Source organism: Idiotropiscis lumnitzeri, chromosome 1, assembly GCF_059441095.1.
Source record: "Idiotropiscis lumnitzeri isolate Australia: NSW breed Sydney's pygmy pipehorse chromosome 1, RoL_Ilum_1.0, whole genome shotgun sequence".
Classification (NCBI taxonomy): domain Eukaryota; kingdom Metazoa; phylum Chordata; class Actinopteri; order Syngnathiformes; family Syngnathidae; genus Idiotropiscis; species Idiotropiscis lumnitzeri.
In genome coordinates, this window is record NC_142391.1 from 6,284,573 (window position 1) to 6,307,123 (window position 22,551).

General features: G+C 40.3%; 1 protein-coding gene across 4 annotated transcripts; it reads right to left on the reverse strand.

Moving 5' to 3' along the window:
* Positions 1 to 1,441: 1,441 nt before the first annotated feature.
* col10a1a (collagen, type X, alpha 1a) lies at positions 1,442 to 21,985 on the reverse strand. Of its 4 annotated transcripts, XM_088316296.1 has the most exons (5): positions 21,360 to 21,985; positions 9,628 to 9,678; positions 7,910 to 8,041; positions 5,823 to 5,968; positions 1,442 to 3,926 (listed from the first exon to the last, which is right to left on the reverse strand). In XM_088316296.1, exons 4-5 carry the CDS (start codon positions 5,950 to 5,952, stop codon positions 2,092 to 2,094), a joined length of 1,965 nt encoding a protein of 654 aa, XP_088172422.1. In that variant the 5' UTR covers positions 5,953 to 5,968; positions 7,910 to 8,041; positions 9,628 to 9,678; positions 21,360 to 21,985; the 3' UTR covers positions 1,442 to 2,091. The 4 variants fall into 4 exon arrangements, with proteins under 4 accessions (XP_088172422.1, XP_088172413.1, XP_088172432.1 ...); XM_088316287.1 differs by lacking the exon at positions 9,628 to 9,678; XM_088316306.1 differs by lacking the exons at positions 9,628 to 9,678; positions 21,360 to 21,985 and adding an exon at positions 20,482 to 20,528.
* Positions 21,986 to 22,551: the final 566 nt, after the last annotated feature.

Genomic DNA, 22,551 nt, shown 5'->3' on the forward strand with positions numbered 1-22,551 from the left:
CACACTCAGCACTCGCAAGTTTAGATTTTTTTTTGGGGGGGGGACCATCCTCTGTTTTTTTTTCCTGTAAAGCATAAATTAGCTGTTTTGAGCTCAGGGCAAAAAACATCTAATGTAAAAATAGTGCTATGGCGCCGTCTTGGTGCCAAGCAATTATGCAGAACAGAGTGGAGAAGTTTCATATATTCAGACCAAAGCCTTGTCGAATACAAAAAAAGTGATTTGTTTTCCGTTTGTGGCATCTATTGATATTACAAACCTTTTATGGGTGGTTGTGACTTCTTCGTGAATTTTTACTATCGGCTCCCTACCTGCCTGCTAGTCGTGGGGGTTCACTATTCAATGTCTTTGCATCGTTGATGCAGTTTTGGCAGCAATCACAGCCTCTAGTCTTTTTAAATATGACGTCAAAATTAGACACACCTAGGTTTGAGCCGTTCCTCTTTGCAGCACCTCTCCAGCTCCATGCGGTTAGATTGGAAGGTCATTTTCAGGTCTCTCCAGAGGTGTTGGGTCAAATTCAAGATAGAAAATAAGGCCCATCAATTAAGATCTGACTTTGAATGAGAGCCGGAATTGCTGAAGATAATTTGAAAATGGGCGTCGGGAAGCGACACCAATTTCAACTTTGACCTTGTAGCCATTTTGTGTTACCATCTGCGTGCAGTCAGTGACATTTGTTTGGAATGTTCATAAAATGAATTGTTGCCTTTGTAGGCCTGTCATCCTTTGTGGATTGCCAAAAATTCCATGTACTCTCTATGTACTGAATGAAAATAAATAGAGAATATATAGATTAATACACTTAAAACAGATCTAATGATGTCATTTAATGTAAAACAAATTTAGATTAAGAATCTATTTTAAGATAAAAATTGACAATTCTCAAGCCTCTCATAGTGAATAAATACAATTGATTTTGACTGCTGATTCCTGTTATTTTCAAAGAAATCATTTAATATTGAATGTAAAGTTGAGTAATAAAGCAGGAATAAAATACAATGCATGTGCAGTACTTGAGTAATTTTGTTCTCAAAATTTACCATCCGTAATATTTAAATATCATTAATATTTTTACAGCCATCACATAGTAAATAAATGTGATCGCCGCTTGTTATTTCTATGCAAATTATAATTGCATTTATTTTTTCCAATTACTGTTTTTCAAACTGATTTTAAGTTGTAGTTAGTTTTGAAATTTATACAAAGCATGATTTAAAATATTTAGATTAGTTATAAATAAATTGAGGTATTATATTAATTTGTTTGTAAATTAATTTTTATTAAATTAATTTTTGTATCTATATTTTTTCTTATATATATATATATATATTTATATATATATATATATATATTCCCCTACTTAAAACCATGTGGCTCATTTAAAAAGTGCTCCAGAGTCAGAATGTTATTGTTAAGACATCTTTTTATTTGAGTCAATAATGCTTTACATGACATAATGCATTTTCTGGGATATAAAATGGCGTTTGCTGCTCAGAGAGTGCCGCTCATATGACAATATTCCGATGACCTATTTTTATTTATCACGCTCAATTTGACCATTTTGCCATTTCACAATATTCAAGTCATATACAAAGACAACAGTTACGTGTTGCACAGAAAGTATTGATTGATGTTCTTTTTTTAATAAGATTAGTGGGCACCGACCGGGACAAGAAAAAAAAAAACAGAACAAAAAAAGACGAGATTGTACAAAAAAACAAAGAAAAAAAACAGACAAACGGTAAAGTCAGAATCACCAGTCGAAGTCTTTATAAAAGAGTGGAAAAGAAAAGAAAAATAAACCAAGGACACAACACAGATTTAACACCTCGGGTTCTCATGCTTTCTTCATTCCGAAAAGCATCCTGCGGGTCATGTTGTGAATTGCTTTTCCCATCCCTAATCTCCTGTTTACATAAATTAGATTTTTCCTTCTTCGAAGCACCTTTTTGTTGTTGTAGTTTTCAAGTCGACATGCTTCTATTCCTCAAAGGCAAGAGTCAGCGGTAGAGTTGACTCTTGGTTGGAGCAATAGAGAGCACATTTAGTTGGTTGGCTGTTGGCTTTCCAGTCTCAGGGACCGACTTATCACGTCGAGGCGACCAGGAAGCCAGAGAAGGAGCAGTGCACGTTCTCGGCGGCGAAGACTCCGTTGGCCTCCTCGTCGGGGATCTGCACGTAGACGGTGTCCTGCTCATTCAGCAGGAGCACGGCGCTACCGGACATCTGGTCAAGGAAGCCCTTGTTGTACTCGTCATAGGAGAACATGACGGGCTGGTCATTCTTGTAGAGGGCCACCAGAGCGTGGGCGCCATTCACGTGGATGCTGTAGGAGAAGTAGTAAACTCCGGGGATCTGGCATGTGAAGATGCCGGAGTCGGGATCGTAGTGGTTCTCGGCATTGTACACAATGTGGTCAAACTTGATGGGGCTGCCGGAGGCAGGGTAGGGAGTGGTCAGAGCTGCTGTGAAAGCAGACATGGGAGCCTTGACCATCACCTCGGTCATTCCCATTCCCATACCTTTCTCAAAGATCACCTCACCGGGAGGTCCGGGGGGGCCTGGAGGGCCGACGGGACCGGACTCTCCATCGGAACCACTCTCACCAGGCAGACCGGGAGGACCCTGAGGTCCGGGGACGCCTTTAGCGGTCATGCCAGCGGGGCCGGGAGAACCAGGCAGACCTGGGTGTCCCTTGTGGCCAGGAGCACCGGCGGGACCCTGAGGTCCGGAAGGTCCTCGGGAACCAGTGGCACCGGTAGCACCAGTGGCACCAGCCTCACCAGCACGACCAGGGAGACCTTTGGGTCCAGCAGGTCCGGGAATACCTGGGGCACCGGGGGTGCCGGGAGCACCAAGATGACCCTTCTCACCGGTGGCTCCAGTGGCTCCTCTGGCTCCAGCGGGACCAGCTGAGCCGGGGTAACCCTGCTTGCCCTGGAAACCTTGTGGTCCCACATCTCCCTTGTTGCCCTTGGCTCCTTGAGCTCCAGTGGCACCGGTGTCACCCTTGGGGCCAGTAGCGCCAGTCTCACCTGGGAAACCTCTCACACCGGCTGGGCCCATAGGACCAGTAGCTCCAGTGGCACCAGTTGCACCAGTGTATCCAGTAGGACCTTGCTCACCCTTGGAGCCAGTGGCACCTGGGCTGCCAGTAAATCCTCTCTCTCCCTTCTCTCCATTGGCACCTGGCTTTCCGTAACCTGGGGTTCCTGGGGCTCCAGGGGCTCCAGCAGCTCCCTGGTGGCCTTTGGGGCCCATTGGGCCGGGCAGACCGGGGGCACCGTTCTCACCGGGTTTGCCAGCAATGCCTACACCGGGGGCACCAGTGTGTCCCTTGGGTCCCTGTGGTCCCATGGAACCGGTGGAACCATCCCTACCTGGGCTACCTGACTTTCCTGGCTCACCGGGCATACCTGACTTTCCTGGCTTACCAACTCCAGGCTGACCTGGAGCTCCAGCTGGTCCCATTGGTCCTGTATGACCTGTAGCACCCTGGGGTCCTTGAACTCCGACACCTCTCTCACCCTTGGGACCTGGCAGGCCAGGAATACCGGGATGTCCCTTCAGACCAGGCTCTCCTCTTGGTCCCATTGATCCAGGAAGACCAGAGGGTCCGGGCTTGCCAGTAGCAGAGAGACCAGCGGGTCCGGGGTTTCCGGGAGAACCGGGAGCACCTCTGGGTCCTTGGACTCCAGTGGCACCAGTGTATCCCTTCTCACCAGGGGCTCCAGGGATACCGGGTTTGCCGGGGCCGCCAGGGGTTCCAGATTTGCCAGTGATGGAACGACCGGGAGATCCAGGAGGTCCGGGAGGTCCGTGGGGTCCGGGGTGGCCGACGCCGCTTTTACCTGGTGGGCCAGAGGGCCCAGGGGGGCCCATGGGGCCAGCCTCACCTGGAATACCAGGCTCACCTGCCACCACTGCAAAAAGTTACAAAAAAAAAAACAAAACAAAAAAAACAACATTGTCAGTGAAGACAAAAGATGAAGCAAAATGCAATTAAATTTTAGTTTTCATTTGAGAGCCACTTTCATAGACATGCCTGGTAGTCATGCCAAACATATAGGAATGGACTACAAACATGGCTACAGGACTACAAAATACTACAACAAATCACTTAATGTGAATGTGACTTTCTTTGGCAGTATTTTATCGGCAGGGAACCGTACTGTATATATTTTATTTCTTATTAGTAATTTCTCATTTTATGGCGTTTATCTCTGTCACCTAAAATATAGTGTATCCTTTATATGGTTATATATTTGCTAGAATTTATTTTACTCTACTTTTTGATTTTTAAAAAAAATGACTACAGCAAACTAAATTTAAACTGTACAGTTATATGCCTATGTATTTGTATTTTGTTTTACTTTTTTTGTCTGCTGTCAGTTCAGCAAATGAGATAAATGAGAATCTGTTTGTATTTTCCGTTACGTTTAGAATAAATACAAATAAATAGAGCTTAAAAAATTACATACTTCCACCTTTATCAGATGTTTTTATTTTATTTTTTAATGTATTTTTATTTTATTTTTTCATTTATTTCCTTGCAATGCACTTGCACAATTTCTGAGAATATTATCCAACCCTTTCTTTCAAAATATTTCAGAACATATAATAACATATAAGTAATTTTAATACATTTATTTATTTAAAATACTTAATTAAAAAGAAAATCTCAAAGTAGACTAAATCGCAGGGTAGTGCTGATTTTTCTTTTACTTGTATGTATTTTTTATTTCTGCCCTTTCTAGTGTGGTACCGGCAAAGCTCAGAATAAAGCCTGGCAAATATGTCCTCCTCCCTCTGTGGCACACCCGAACAAACAAACCACACTGCTGCTGCTGGCTGGCTGTGCTCTAATTTGTCAATGCCAAAATAGCAGCCTGCGTGCTGTCTGTGAGACTCGGAAAAATGACATCTTGCCTAGCTTGAAACTTAATATGTCTGGAATTATGCAAATATACCACATAAAGCCATCATGTCCAGCAGTTGCAAAACAACGAAAATAACCTGCATCAATATTTTCCTTAATATGCCTCTCTGCGATTAAAATAAATATTGCAACCAATCTGTATTTATCTCTGGATGACGAGCAGTTACAAAATGATAAAAATGACCGGCATTAATATTTTCATGATTACGCCACCTTGTGGTTAAAATGAGTATCATAACGTCACTTTCCAAATATATGCATCCATCCATTATCTAAGCCGCTTCTCCTCACAATTATATTTTATAATGTATCTTTTTTTCAGGATGCTGATTCTTTTTTTTTTAAATTTAATTTTATTTAATTTTTTAATTACATTCTTCAATTCTGCCCCTGGAATAAAATTATTAATAAATATAATAGACTTACTAGACTCAATATTTGCTTCAGTTTTCCGTGTTTTTTTTTTGTTTTATTTTTTTTAAACAAATAATTTTTGGAGGGTGGCAAAAACCACCCTGGCAGGGCAGGTACAAAATATTAAAAATGACCTCCATCAAGACGTTCCTGTATATGCCATCCTTAGTATGCTTACCCAGCGTAAAATTATGTATTATGAGCTATCTGTATTGTGTTGTATCATAACCAGTCTGTAACAATCTCTTTGAGGACTAGCAATTACCAAATAATTAAAAAAAACAAAAAACCCTTTCAAGATTTCTCTCAATACGCCATCTTGTGTTTAAAAAGTGTCAAAATGTATCTGCATCTTTCTCTAAGAAGACTAACAGCAATCAAAACGACTAATTTGACCGGCTTTACGCCTCGCAGTGTGAAATTTGACAAGAATCCCATTCGGCCAATTCTTGCCTCATGTTCTTACCCTGGCTCTTGACTTGGTAAGGCTCGTACTGGGGGGCGGCCTTCACCACCTTCTTGACAACATAGCCCTTGCCGTGGCCGGCGACCAGGGCAGCCATGAGGAGGACGATACAGGCGACACGGATGTCCATCTTTCTCGGTCAAAACCTGCAAGGAAACAATTTGCTTTAAAAAGAAAAAAAAAACATGCACAAAAGTTGCATCGCAGCTGCAAAAGCTTCAACAAATATTTGCACCCTGCATTGCATGCATACTACTCTAACATGAAAGTAAGAAAAAGCCAAGGGATGCTCAGTGCATCCATAAAACAAATAAATAACGACACCTACCGACACCAAATTTTGGGGGAAATTAAAAAAAAACAAATCTCCTCAGCACCAGTGAGCTGCTGGTGCTTCTCTGTATATCCTTGGGCTTGGAGCACAACTGAGGATATGCTGCCTTTCCCCTGTCAAGGTTCGAGTATTTATACCATAGCTGCCCATAAGCATCATTACTCACAACAACAAAAAAATCTAAAAAAAAAAAAAAAAAAGAAAAAGTCCCCACCATACAAGTACCTCCCTCCTCAAAAAAGCAGAGCTGTAATTAGCAGGCAGATCTGCCCAAAACAGGCATGTCACATCAGGGTGCCTCCATGTCTTGAAAAAGCCAGACACACAATGATTAGCACTTCTTAAATTATTATTATTTTTTTTTTTATAGAAAGTTCTCATTTGAACAAGACAACAATGCACAGAAAAAGCTGAGAGCCACACAAGGAATGGTTATGACAGGTTTTCGTATTTTTGTTCTTGGTAACATCAAATTGAACTTTTTTATATAAAAAAAAAAGTGACAATAAAAGGCATTATCTTTTGTATTTTTTTTTGTTTGTTTTTACACTTTAATATCATTTAGTTAAAGCTGAGTACATTTGATTAAATTGAGCTTCATATTGTTACATTGACCTGTACTTTATTTGATTTCATTTTAATTGCTGGAAATAACACAAAGAAACTGCAATGGAAATCGGAGCATTGTTGTCTTTGTGGTTTTGTTGTTTTCACATCATTTAATTTAGTTTACATAATAACATCGTTATGTTTTACACCTTGGATAAATGACAGAATTAAATACAATTTCATTTGCTTGGTTTTTACACTTTAATTTCATTTCATTTGGTAGAAAGAGATTCTGCGGAAAGGGAAGAAAGTCATGACACTTTTTTGTTGTTTTTTTTTTTTTATGCTTAAAGGGGAAGTCAACCTAACAAAGTCTTTGACGTAAAATGTTCTATGCAACTTCACTGATCTAAACAAGCCATTCTGATTAATATTGCATTTGTGGAATATGATTTTTTTTTTTTTTTTCCAGCCATCTCAGGCGACGACCATTTTGTCACTCCTGTTGGCTGAAAATGACATCTCAGGACTCAAGTAATGAGAGCAAGTGGAAAAATGGCTGCCTCCTGAGATGGCTTGAAAACCGGTGGATTTTATTGCTTAATTCATATTCCGCAAACACAATATTCATCACTGTGCCATTTTTTGACAAAATAGAATATATTCTTGTCAAGAAAATTTTGGGGTTGACTTCCCCTTTAAATATTTCACATTTTAATTTCATTATCGTCATATTATTCTATTTATTTTATTTGCTTAGTTTAAAATTTTCCTACACTTTAATTTAATGTTGCCTTATTTTCTTAGCAGGAAAGGCATTTTTAGTCAGTGTTCCCTTGAATTTAATGTCATTTAAAAATTTAGTTAATTATATTTTAATTGTATTCAATTTTCAGCAAATAGCACAACAAAGCATCAGAGATGGGGAATTAAAAAAAAAAAATTAATTAGATATTCATATTTCATTTTAATCAGGTTTTCGTTTATTACAGTTTAACTAGAGTTTAAACATTGACATAATTAATGAATTAAATGAATCTAATTATCTATCTAGTTATTAGTTAGTTAATCTAGTTATTTACAAATTTATTATGTTTTTACACATACTTAGAGTTAATTTAAATGGATTTCTTTTCCTGAAGTTCAAGTTTACAGGAACCCCGCTGTATAAATATGCCAACGTCTTAAAATATTAGCCACTCACCTATTTTTAAATAAGACTTGTCCAAATTGGTCGCAACTCGTTTATTTGTCCACAAATCCCACATGGAGTGTATGCACAGTGTCTGCAACATTTACATGATGAATCTCTTTGACTGTCTGGACTCGTCGGAGCCTGTCGGACAAACATGACAAGGTGTTAGTGTCACAATATAGCAGCAAACCGATTTTTTTTTTTTTTAATATACTCTACATTCATATGTCTGCGGCGTTATTGTTGTTAAAGTGTCTGCGTTCCTCCCCTTGGAACAGGCCAGGTAAACGAAACTAAGGAGCCTCATAAATGCTCTCGTATGGCAGGCTCGTGGGTGTGATAACCCCTTTCAACGCCAGGTGGCAGCAAAAACAACAAAGGCAGAGGAGAAATTCTGATCTCCAGCACGAGTTGAGAGTGTAGATGAAATCAAATCGGGAAAATTCGTTTAAACCACATTGATTCACACATAAAAATCACTTTTATATAGAGACTATTTAAAATAAGCCTTTTTACACAATGACTTTTAATCTGATCTTTAATCTTTTTTATCAGGTTTTTTTTTTTGTTAATCTTAATCCGTGATCTCCATTTTGGCTTTCAGTCAACAGTTTGTACATAAGGTGAGTCTAATTATTTGTGATTATTTTCGGGGCTCACAGCGGCGCTGGAAACGAACAAGCCGGCGCTAGTGGGTGAGGAAACGCCTACAATTACAGCCGCTTTTCTGGTGCTTTGCAGTGTTGTGTTTCCTCCCGCTGTATTATCTTCCCTTGTCCTCCACCTTGGCCTCGCTGTGCTTTGACACAGTCCAGCTGTAATTTCTCCATTTTGGAGCGCCGCCGCATAGGAAATGCCCACACCCAAATAATCACATGTTCTAAAACACACAAGTGACCATAAATGATGCGTGGAGACTTTTCCTCGAGATGGCTAATCTATTTAGAGTGCATATCCCCCCGCCCCTTGCCGCCACCCCACCCGACCTCCTCGCTTGTTCTCAAGACTCCTGTCACGATGTGTATTTACATGACAGCCATCTTTCTTCAGCGGCTAAATTAAAGATTCAGCAACCGTTTTGTTTACGTAAATGAGGGCACATTATCTGCAATCTTGCTCAAGTGCTACCTCGCTGACGTGGGTCACGAGGCGTCGACGAGATCAGAAGCAACAAGACCGTGAATGTGCTTGAGTCATTTTGTGGATAATGTGCTATCTTAGCTCAGGAACAAATAAATTAATTAATCAACTAATGGAAGGAGATGCGACTGGTCGCATGCCAAAGCAGTTTGCTCCGAGGAAAGTTTTATGGAAATTGGTGCTTTTGCTAACTGACTGATTTCGGAACGAAACCCTCATGTTGAGTTCTTAGCTGAAAGCTGCTTTGTAGCCAGCAAGCTCAACTTTTGTTTGGCTCAAACAACCATTAACCACCATCCACCGATTTTTAGATGTACTTTTTTAGAATAGTTGAAATGACAGAGCAGCAAAGGGTGGAGCGAGGACTCGAAAAATATTTAAAAAAAAAAAAACGTCCTCCCTGCGTGTTTATTTATGCGTTCAAATACGACGATGGAAGTCGTCCGTCCGTATTTAGGCCTCCAAACAGTTTTTTAAGCTGGAAAAACAACAACAATCTGCATCTGCATGCGCCGTCTGTAAAGGGACTTTCATGCTGAGATGCGGAGCCCAAGTCAACTTTGGATGACTAGAATTAAATATCCAACCTTGTTTTTACCGTCGTCCGCATTTATTTTTCCGAGCAAACAAGGTGGTTCCTTGGAAAAAAAAAAGAGGGGCAGAGAGAGAGAGAGTGGTGAGTGCACAGAGCAAGGCTGAATCTGCACAGGTCATTACTGCACCGCAGCACTTCTGATGTGGTCTGTTGGCTCTATTGTGAAGAACGGCAAAGGAGCAGGTTCAAAGCGATGATCAGGGCTTGTACAACAATCGCCGTTCAGCGTCCAGCTACATGTTATGTGACATCAGCCAACGTGTCGACACGTCTGAACCGACAGCACCACATGACATCGTGCGGAGGAACATACTGTTGCACTATTTTGTGAACTTTCACTTCAGAGTCCTAGTAGCTATGTATCTGATCGGGCTGGGTGTCGATTCAAATTTCCAGAATTGATTCGATACAGAAGGGCCGATTCGAGTCGATTCTCAATTTACTTTGATTGATTTTTGATTCGATCCAGGATTTCAGGCAGTACCAATTTAAAGCATTCTCCGAAGAACCAATGCTGCAATGAGTACAAACCTCATGCAGTAACTCGGTGCATTAGTGTTAATATTTACCTTAAGAATTAAAGCCAAAGCAGTTACATTAATCATGTACGTTTTATTTAACTTGACCTTATCAAAACAATAATTACGTCTGTTTTCATGCTCGTTGGCGCTGACTTGACTGCTTCCGCCATTTTGTTTTGATACGCTACTTTCGCAAGACAAGATCTCACGTGACGTGTGAAATCACGTAAATTTATAGGGAAAAAAGAATCGATATCATGCTATGAAAAGGAAAATCGATTGAAATTGATATGTGGATGTTTTTTTTAAACCGAGCCCTTTTAAACCGCACATATACCGCCTGTACGTCTTCAAAATCCAAATATTTTTGTCTTTATTTTCGATTTGACTTTAATTTAATCCCACTTGAAACATGAAGCATAAAGGTGATATTTGTGGTGATAATAGCAATATAACCTTGTATACGGTTCATTTGTAATGCGCAGCCACGACGTGATGTCATCTTTAGTGGACGTAGAATTGAGGAGATTGAGGAGCGTCACCGCAATCCCCCAAAACATTTCTACCTCATCCCACTTGGCCTCTCTGCCAAGCTATGTGTCGTCGTATTTTAATTGCACGTGACCTGACATTGTGTTTTCGGCGCATGCCGGTCGCATCATACACGTATTCTGTTCAACTTAGAAGTTGTTTTTGTAATGTGAACGAGTACATAAAAAGATTGGATTTAACGAAACGTTCAAATTGGGCAAAAAAGAACAAAAGAATATACAAGCAGAGCATATAAGAATACTCACATATATTCTTTTTGCAAACGACTAATATTGCTGCAGCTTAGTTGAGAGGGACTTCTTCTGTGGTTCATCTTAAAATCTATGCATCCTACGTACCAAGACTGAAACATCAAAAGGAGCAGCACGAGGACCATTGAATTAAAGGATAAAATCAGGACGCAAAAAAAAAAATATTTTGCGTTAATTTGTTATTACTTCCCGAAAGTATTTACAGAGTGCTTTCCAGTTGAAAGTTTTATCGAGTGCTATTTTAAAAATGTGCCATTTCCATTTATATCAATGAAAAGATTTTATTTGCGATTCAAATGATTTGAGTATTGATAAAGGTCACCAAATGATGTATGACATTTATTTTTTTTGTAAATTTCTTCACTGATTTCGTGGAGAGGTTCAAGTGTATTATTTATGTGTGTTTTAATAAAGCAGATTACACCAACAGAAGTCGAAAGTCAAAAATCGACTTGGGAGGTTGTAACCAAGGCATGGTGTGCGGCGATATCAAACGCCGTGGAAAGATAACAGCATCAAAGGAGGAAAGGCTCTCTCGCCTTTCGGCCCCGTTTTGGTGCGCTCCAGTGCACAGGAATGGATGTTTCTGGTTTCTTGTCGCCGTGCTGACCGAGGCTCAACCCACACCCAGGAGGCGCATATAATTGTCGGTTGTTGTAAGCGACGCGACCAAACCTAATCACGTGAGCCGGCATATGGCTAAAGATACACGCACCGTCACAAATTTAATGTTTCAATAAACTCTGCCAACCGCTAAAAGCTACTTTAGACTTTATGAATGGCACACTTGACGGGGGCCCTTGGGAAATTACAGGGTCCTGGACACAAGCGAGGATCTGAATGGGGCCGGAAGTGTTAAAAGGGCTTTAAAAATGGTGGCGGTGGAGCTAGGTGAAGATATGTGGGAGGTCACACGCTTGAGGGACTGATGAGAAAAGAGCTCGGAAAACTCTCAGGTTGTGATCTAGTGCCAGCATTTTTCTCAAATCAAGGAAGAATAGAAAAAGTCCAAAAATCTGATGAAAATCGAGGTTTTTATTGTCTAATATATTTTTTTTAATCGGCTTCCGGAGTTCAAAGCAAAGATTAAGGACCGCTAAGAAACAAAAAAAAAAAGTAGCCTGGTGGAGCGAGTGAGTATTGCGGCAGATGATGAAAAGTGGATATGCTGTTTACGCTGAACACTTAAAAACCGACTCTCTTATAAGAGATAATCCAAGCTCACCAGTTTTTGGGAAAATTCATGAAATTGGTAGGAATTGTTGGTGGAAAGCTACGTAGAAGTCATTGGAAATTGGTTTTGCTGTTTTTTCGTGGCACTTACAAACTGACCCGCAACTTGTCAAACAGACATTCAGTCCATTCAGTAAGAATCTATTGCGAATAAGATTTGTGGAAGCTTTCATAGTCAGTGGATTTTTTTTTTTATTGCCTGACTGACTTATAAAACCAAGTTAGCTAATTTTGTGGAAAGTTTCACAAAATTTGGTGTGAATCATTTGTCATGATTGCAAACTAAAGTATTACCTTGCTAACTAACTAGAACAATTGGTAAGAATGAACTAGTTAGCAAGGTTTATGGAAGGTTTCACGTAAACGGGTCTCATTTTGCATTTGCAAAATACAGATTCACTGTCATGAGTGATTTTTTTGGAATTGTTGCTTTTGCTAAATGAATGATTCTCTACCCAACTAAGTAGCTTTCCAATGCACTCGCCATTTTGGAGGAAAAGCAAATCATTGGTTATGTAGCTTTTGCTTAACTCACTACAGTACTGAAGCTAACTAGTTTGCCGCAAAGTTTTTTGTTTTTTTAGCAAACTAACTACTAACTAACATATTTTCCGGACTATAAGCTGCGGCAATAAAAAAAAAAAGCCACAACTGCATATAAGTTGCAGTTTTCTATGTTGAAAAAAAAAATTGTTGTTTACTGCATGTACAGAACAATTTTGTACTGTGAATGCAAATAAAGGTACATAAAACAGTGCCTTTTAACACGGCAACAATTTTTCAAATTAAAACAGAAAAGATAAAAAAAAAAACCCCAAACAAAACAAAACAAAACAAACATAAAAAAAAAAATCGAGATTTATGTGGCATATTTTCTCAACTCTAGAGCGCCCCTAGCGGTGAAAGGTAAAATCCACAGAAAAGAAGCACCATTGTATTAGCCGCATGGTTCAAAATCTAGGAAAAAAGGAGCGGCTTATAGTCTGGAAAATACGGCAACTAACTAACCAACCAACTAACTAACTAACTAACTAACTCACCCACATACTCACTCATACTTTTTTTTTGCAAACTAACTTATACCGACCGTACTGTGTAAAGTTTCATGGAAATAGGGTCACGTTGCTTTTTCGAAACGACTGACAAGTGACTTTTGGAAACGCTCCGCTTTGAATTCCATGCAAGCATTTTTGCCCGTTCAATGTCCGGATGAAAACGTCCACATCTGATGAAAATAGAGCTGCGTGACGCCAGACGACGCTCGCCAGTCAAGCGAGTAGCGTATGAGCTTATCACCGCCGTGATGATAAGTTTTGCTGCCACATTCGCTCGGAGCCAAGTTTATTTCAAAAACCGTCTGACTCAGCTGCTTAGGCAAGAAAATATCAGATTTGCAGCAGCCAGACTCATTTAACTAAAAATACAGGGCACTTTTGCACATATTATACTTAAAAACAAGTCTGTATAAGTGTGCAAAAAAAAGAGAAAATAGGAGTGGTCGCAGGACGGATTTGATAGAAACAATGAGACGATTACGCCGCGGCCTGCCAGATTTTTCCGCATTTACTCTCCACATAGCTCCTGCCAGTACACCCGAAAACTAGAAAAATCATCCTTTTGTCATGACTTGCATATTTACGAAACTACTCCTGTGCTTTTAACCTACCATGGCAGTGAACTCAACAAACATACGCAGAAGGAAGCTATGAGCACTCGACTAATTTCTAATCACATTTTTGGGATTTTGTTTTCCGGTTGGCAGAATCGCGCAAAACTAACTGTGTGCTATTAAACACTTTATTTATCATCAAAGTTGTTTGATGCAGCACACACCAACATTGCGATACTTGTCACTTCTGTCGCCTGAAAATGACATCGCAGTTTTTCAGAGCTCAGATAACGACCAATCGTGGCTCAGCTTCAGAAAACTGGTGAGCCGTGATTGGTTGTTAATTGAGGCTTGAGCAGCTAGGATGTCATTTTTCAGTCGACAGAAGTGATTTTTTTTTTTAGGGTTTACTGCCCCTTTGACTCATTCACTACCAGCCGAGTTAAAAAAAAAAAAAAAAAAAAAAAAAAAAAAAAGTGGTTGTTTGACGTCTTCAGCCGTCAATGGTAGTAAATGAGTTAATAGTGAGTTGTATTTCTAATCAATTATTTGTTTCTATGCTGGTCCATGCTGCAATCAAATTTGGGACCACTGTAATGTGCTGAAACGATGTCACTGGTATCCTCGATAAATCAACTTCAACTCGACATTCATCTCATTATAGTCGACTACAACAAAAAAAAAAAATAAACCTTTAGTCGTTTGAACCCTCGTACCTGCCAAAAATAAAAAGTCTTTTGGGTAAGGTGTTGATGGTGCATAATTTTAATCTGTCCACCTTGAAAACATTTCATGTTTGTTCATGTTGCTATTTGGACAGCTAGATTTTTTTTTTTTTTTTTTAGGTGGTACTTTTTAGGCATTACCGCTTTAAAAGTGTTGATGTCGCAGCGCAACTGACTTACTGCTTAATGATGAAAAAATGACTAGAACACAAAAGAAAATCCGTCACTTCTAAAGACGTGAGGTGAATTACGTCTACGCCCAGCTGGGTGTGGCAGAATTTACCAAGATACTTTAAAATTATCCTCTCCACAGTCTTTGTCTTCAATCAGAAACATGCATCGGAAAAATTCGGAAAGTTCCACGTCAAAATAGACGCCAAGAAGCCAGAAGGTATCGGCTTCTTGAGGGATCATTTGAAAAAACGCCCTCAACGGGATTTCGGAGATGAAGCGTGGGCCGCCGTGGCGTCTTGTATTTAGGGATAATGACAAATCCGCAACATCAAATTTCACGTTTTGACGGTAAGGCAGCGTCCACTATTTCTCAACATACGCTCAGATACAGGAACAATGCGTGGAGCCATCTCACGCCCACTGGATATCCGGGTCATTCCAGAATTGGAGAATATTTTCTGACCTAATGTCATTTCAAATAATCATGCACAAAACACAGAAACATGCAGTTGTGTAAATTACAGTTGACCTGAAACAAAACGAGCAAAAGTGATTCTTAAATATTATTTAAAATTATAAGTAGCTCTTGAGCACCCCCGGAAATGTATTTTTCCCTCATTCCTAAAACATTTTATCCCAGTCATATTTTAAATACTAATAATTGCTTCAAAGCTGCTGGGCAACCCCGTCACTAAAATGTTTTAGACCTCTACTTTTTGATTGGCTGTCTTTGACACAGCACAGTATTTAGAAAATAAAACTAACAAGGTTTATTAATTCAATTTTTTTCAAGTTCGGCGGGCCGGATTCAAACGTTTATCGGGCCGCATGTGGCCCCCGGGCCATAGTTTGCCCACACCTGCTATAGAGGAAGAGAAATATAAGTGAGCAGCACGACTCAGCAGATCTTTTTTTTTTTTTGGCAGCCGTAATGGATAACGTTGAATATAATATTTATAACTGTTTTTCAGGAATTATTCATTTATATTTTTTTAAATGTGTTTTTCAGGTGCCTGAGTACCTGTAACATCAAAATAAATTATATTTTACAACTCAAAATGGAAACTAAGCCAATGGGTGCCAAAATGTCCTCTAATCCTGGAATGACCCGAAGACAACGTCAGCCAATTCTCAACAAAGGCCCAGAAACGGCAACAATGTGCGTCGGAGTCATCCGCCCACTGGATTTTTACAACAATAGTGCCTATTTATGCAACAATAATGTTGGTGCGTTAAACGTGGGATCTGTGGTCGCTTCTCTCACCTCTCAAGGTGGATAGTTAACGCCGGACCGCACAGCTTTGCGGGGAGACGATATAAGCGTTGTTGTCCTCATGCTCTATATTTGTCGCCCACGTCTGCCTCCAAATACGCGTCAGATATACGTCGGGCGCCACAAAATGTATATTATAAATCACACATGCCGTCCATCTTTTTATTGTACAATGCATGCCCTTTATGTTGGCGAGTTCAGGGCCCCGAGGTTATGTGGCTTCCAGAAGGGGCTGACGTGGGCAGCGGACTAGAGTTAAATAAAAACACATCTTAAAATAGCAACGCCAACTGTATCCCAGTGAGATTCATTACATAATGCGGTGGGACCTTACAAGTTGAATTCAGTCCGTAACTCAGAGGGCTCGACATTTGTGCGAACGCGGCGTGGCGTACACAGCTTGGCGCGAGTTGCGCCGTTGTGGGCGTCGGCAAAGCGGACTTGCTTTGCAGCCAATCAAAGCGGCTACTCTCATTCCCTTTAAGATTGGGCGCAGTCCTTGATATGGTGGAAGTGTAAAGCTGATTTCCTGGGCGATCACAGATCACCGCTGTAAATTGTCATCGGGGGAAGATACATTTTTGGGGCGTAAGCATAGCAGGTTGGCTAACGACACACTTTTTGTGCGAGAAACGGGTCTAGTCATAGGAACTAACTGACTGCTGATGCGGAAAAAAGGCACCGAGATTCTTATCTAGCTCATACCTGGGATGAAGTGTATCGCTCGGCATCGTTTTAGCCACGCCCCCCAAAAATCTGGACCACCGAAATAGTGCAAAACAGTTGCAAGTTGTATCTCCACAATTAAGTATGTTTTTAGAAAAGATCTTCAAACGTGTAGTTTATTTAGAAATGAATCTCTCAATTCATTTAGAGGCTCTTTAACTAAAATTGGTTAATAAAAAAATAAAATAAAATATCCATTAACTTTTTAATTTCGCCAAAATTAATTTTTTGAGCATATTGAAAACAAACGCAAACAAGGTGCAAGGGTCAAATCGAATAAGACCCTTCCTTTTTGGGTTTGAACTCCAAACAGTCCCCAAATGTGCGAGGTACTTTGTGAATGAAGCGCCGCGACACAGAGGTGTGCTGAACTATTTACTGCCTCTTGCGGTTCGAGGTGCAGTAGACCTTGGCGGCACTTCAACAAAAAGCAAACGGAGGCACCTGGACCCAAAACATCCTGTACCTTCTCTCAGCTCTCTTTTTTTTCCTTTCAATTAAGTATCTGCCAAAATTCCCTTCGCCACTTGACCAAATTTGCACTCGTAAAAATCAGGAAAAGAGGCTCTTCCTTGATTTTTTTTTTTGTGTTGCTCATCTAAGAAGGTCCCAGAATAAACCGGGATGAGGACACAGGAAGAGGAGGTTCTTTCCTTCTGGTTTGTGTTTTTGGAAGCTGTCGACCAAACCGGACTTGATATTTACAGCAGAAGGTGGCAGTTTGGATGCAAAAAACATGCAAGGTACTGTCAGAAATGCCGCAAGGGTGACAGCTCGGTGACGCAGCATGTCTCCACCGATGTTTCTTACTTGGGGGACCGATTTGTTTTGACCACCATTTTGGGATGAAATAAACGTAGGCTAAAATCAGCTGTTTGGCGAAGAGACAAGACAGACTCCTCCAAGTGTAAATTATGGCGGTAAAAATACCGTTGACGACAACCAACATGTGGAAAAATGAAATATCAGTTCGGGTGAGGGGACACTTAAAGACGAGCCAACAGCGAATTAAAAAAAAAAAATGGAGACTTGGAAAAGTTGGGAGGTGCAGTTTGGAGGAAATCAGAGCGTCAGGAGGAAAGGGATTGTATCTCTGTCAGCCAGTAGGGGGCGCCTAACCTCGATGCAAAAGCACTGATATATTGCAAATGTTGGAAATTTTGCTCCGCTAAGTATTAACCTTTTCTTCAATGGTCGCCTTCCTCACCCTCACCTGAAGGCCCACAGCTCAATCCAAAAAAGCTTTCAATTTTTTTTCGAGAGCGGTAAAATATGGCACAAGCATGTACAACCTTTTATCACCGGGGATGTGGTTTTATGTTCAGAATCGACTAGTCACAATCAAATGCTTAATTGAGAATCAGCACAAACTAGCAACCATTTAAATGAAGTTCAGATGTTCATTTAAAGTAAGGATGAAGAATATATGCCAGTGAGTAGTCCAATATTCAATTCAATTTTATTTCTTCGCATCAAATATTCCAATTGATCACAAATTTACCACCAAGAAGGCAACCCGAAGTTTACCCTACAACCAAAATGAAAAGCGACACTCCGTACTAGCTACTTAAAGTTTATTCCATGGATGCTCAGGTCATTTAAATACATAATGACAAAACAAAAAATAAAAACAACCCTTCCCAACAACTACACCCTAACACTTAGCAAAAAAAGATTTAGTAGATTCAAGCCGAATTATATCTAGTCAATAATTCAATCTTTAATTTCCTTTTAGAGATGGAGAGAGAGATTGAGCACTTTTGATCTGAGCGAGATGGTTCCGGAAATTGCCTGTCTACATGTGCTTCCCCACCATTTGCGCTCAAATATTTTGTTCCTTCACATTGCTTATCATGATGGCTGTTATGAGTTCATCTAGCGGGGGCATTCCAAAGGCAAAGCGATGTGGTCGTTCTAAATACACAACATGTAATTCTCATAGTTTTATGTTGAGTATGACAATAAACAGCTTGAAGCCTCTCTTTTGAAAAATTGTTCACCGTCTGCCAAACTGCTGCTGGTTGTCAAGTGAGTTCACAGTGATACCTTAGATACGAGTTGAAGTCGTTCTGTGACCGACTCAATTATTTTCCTTATAAATCGGAGCATAATTTTTAAAATTAATTAATTATTATTATTATTTATTATTATTTTCAGTACCGTAGCCTATTAAAAAAAAATAATAATAAATAAATAAAGGCCGGAGTTTGGACATCTTTGAGTGATACTGTTCACATTTTCTTATTTTATATATTTGTATATATTATAATATATTTAACATATGATATGAACAATCATAGACAAATTCCTTGTGTTCTAACAACCTTAGCCAATAAAGACGATTCTCATTCTGATGTGTGATTGGATGTTGTTAGCTGAACACGCGCGACGTGCACCTATTAGCTATCTGCATGCTCACATCACTCATGGCGGTCAGCCGAGATAATAAACACTTGTTGGTGGTCTGCTGGCATGTCGCAAAAAAAAAAAAAAGTCCCCGAAGACAACTAAAGAGTTTGCCGCGTGTTTCTCACGGCTGGCCGAACGTCACAAAGGCATTGTGCTCTGTAATTTGGGTGCAGTGACCACGACGTCGGACCTGTACAAGCGAGGCTGGCTCCACATGCAAGACTCTCCTTCCGCGAAACAATAATAACAGTAATGCAGCGGCTCAGGCAATGAATAAAGCACGATGACGGCTTATTGGAAGAGCTCTCTCCAGTAGGACGGGTTGCTGACCTTCTTTACCTCTAATCTCGCCTTTGTAATCTCCGTAATGCAGGCGTCCTCAAGTGTATTGGACTTCTTACTGGTCGGCTCAAATTTGACCTGTTTTTGACATTTGACGACAATAAAAATGCCCCGAATGTCATTCTTTGAGCCGGGATTTTGATGACTTTTTCGAAAGTCACCCAAATGGTGGTAAAGGTGGATGCCATAAATGTGCGGATTTGGTTTTCAAGAGCGAGCTTGAAACAATCCGGAGAACTGTCTGTGAAACGTAAAACGGCACAGGATGATGATCAAACAAATGGAGACTTGAAACAGGCGCGATATCCGGCGGGCGTGCATAAAACTAAAACTAAAACTAATAAATAAACTCCCCTTTTTCTCTGAAACATTGATTTAGGATTGGTCGTCCATTTATTAACGTCAGACAGGCTAATAAGACAGTTCGACTAAATCTGTAGATTAATTTAATACAGACAACGATCATGTCAAAACTGAAACGGAACTCACGTATATTATGTGCATGAAAAAACGAACAGGAAGCTTTATGGCATCGAAGACTTTGAAGCAGATATTCCGTACTTTTTATCCTCTCCGCCCTCTCCGTCCGCTTTCCCTGCAGCTTCTATTTGCGGATTTCCAAACGGGCTCTCCAAATGTGGAAGTCTGAGGTGCTGTGGTCAAAGAAGAGTCTAATACAAGTTTGCTTTGCGGCCGATGCCCAGACAGGTTGAGTCAGACTCGGGAGCGTCACTTGAAATACAAGTACAAAGTCGACCACGATCTGTTCCGTGACGCAGGGTGACTTTTTCTTGCAATGTTTCAAGTCACATAAGTAATACCATTATTAATTGTCATTTGTGGTCAAGGGGTCATGTGATGGAAAATTGACTTTTTCATATTTGGATATAAATAGACGGCGTTCTTGTTTCCGATGAAAGACGAAAGGAGGTGTAACTGCATACATCGGGTGCGATACAATTATTGAAAAGTAGAACGATTCGATTTGGTTCGATTCAGTGGGATTACGATTCAATTGGATAGGCTGCGACACAGTTTTATTTGCAGAGAGGCGGGCATCGTCAGTCCGTCACTACGTCCCCGTCAGCATTTCAGGTCGACCCAGGTGGGCCCAGTCCGTCCCTTGTCTGTGAGAACACAATTTCCACGTCACACGCATGCTGCTCAAGCAGACACACAGCCAAATAAAGAAAAAAATAAAATAAAAACAACAGACGCACACACACACACAATGTGATGATTGGTGAAATAAAAACGGTCATTGCGGTCTGGGGGACCGAAAGGAGTGCAACACTGTAGTAATTAATTTTAAAATTTTCCGTAATTGATCAAATTTAATCACATTTTTCCACAACAATTTTCTCTAAAGCTTGCAACAGATATTTATTTGAGTAAAATCCTGGAATAAATGTGGACATTTTTTTGGGTGTATTTCGAATCGGAAGATAACTAATAGCTTTTCTTTGATCCGTCATTTTTTCCCTGTGAAATACTGTTGAACGGTACCACCAACAAAGCATTTGAATTTGGCTTTTCAAAGTGTACAAATTATTTTTCGATTCCTCAGATGAGCCATCAAACCACTTTTTTAAAGTAATAATAAATATACACATTTATTTAATGACCAGAAATTTCACAGAAGAGAGAATTAAGTTTTTGGTTCGCAAAAAGTAGCCCCCCTACTAAGAAGAAAACAATTCGCGCCCCCACCCCACACGCCACCATTTTTTTTTTTTTACATTTTGTACTAATGTACATTTCCTTTGTATATTTATGTTAGATTATGTCAATAAAATTCCCCTTAGCAACGCTAAATTGGTAAGAAATATAATTTTGAGAACTATTATTGAGAGGATCTCGAAACTCAGTACTCTGTGGTGCAAATATCGATGAGTTGACAAATATTTACCATCGGTTTGACGTCGAACCTCTTCGTCGTGATGACGTCATCCGTTTCCGCGTTCCGGTTTGAGAGCGTCTGCTAAATTGCTAACGTAGCCGTCGTCTTATTTTATGTTTCTATACGTAATGGTTGGAATACCACATTTCTGTTCATAGCTGCTGGCTCTCCGCCCCGACGCGGTTCGAGTCAGACTTCTGTTAAAAGTCGAGCGTACATCGAAGCACTTATTACTCTGGAATTCCTTTCAGCGATTAGCACGCTTAGCGCCGCCTCGTTTAGAACGCTTCTTATTAGCGAGGTCGTTTATTTGTCATTACGTAGCTTGATGCTGCTGCTGTGCCCCGACTTGGACATAATACAAATAAAGCTCATACTGCTGCGACGTAAGATAGCTTGGCGGCTAGCATTCAAGTAGTACCGAAAGACATCACTTCCAGGACAACGAGCGTCTGGGCCACGTTTTTCTTTTTGTTTTTAACGTAACAACGCTGCATTTTCGCTCAATACTCCTTCTTGAACTTCACCGACGTATGGATTTGCATACACGTGACGAACTTTCTCTCCATTTAAAGTGGTCGTATCCTCCGGCTGTGAATAGCGAAGCAACACTTGACGGTACTCCGATAAACAAGCGTGGTTACTTCAAAGTGCATGGGAAAATCCGGCTCCTTTTTATAGTACGGGTGCAAATCTATCTTTACCAAACGGAGATGTTTATTTTATTAAAAAGATTAAGGGGTGCAACGTGGCGTGCGCAAATAAGCGGGATGGCAAATGCCCCTGAAATGCTCAAATTTGAGGCTTCACACCTCCACAAAGCATCGGGTGGCTGCGTCCACCTCTTTTTACAAGGCCCCTTTGGCGTGATTAAAAGAGTGAAAAGAGAGGGAATCAGGTGGCGCTAGAACGCAGATGGAGATGTTTAACTTGCATGGACGGCTCATTAAAAGTTTCCAGACGGAAAACGAAATGAATCTAGGCCAACATTGGCAACATTGACCACTAGGGCCGCTGTTGCCATGGCGACCTTGCTGAGCCAAAAGCAGGTACCGTGAATGTATTGCCCATAAAAGGGGACATATTTTCTAAAATTGACTTTTTAATGTTTGCAAACAAATTTTTGGATCACTGAGGTACATATGCGGAGGTTAATAAAAAATAAATAAATAAAAAATAATTTTTGTAATATTAAGAAAAT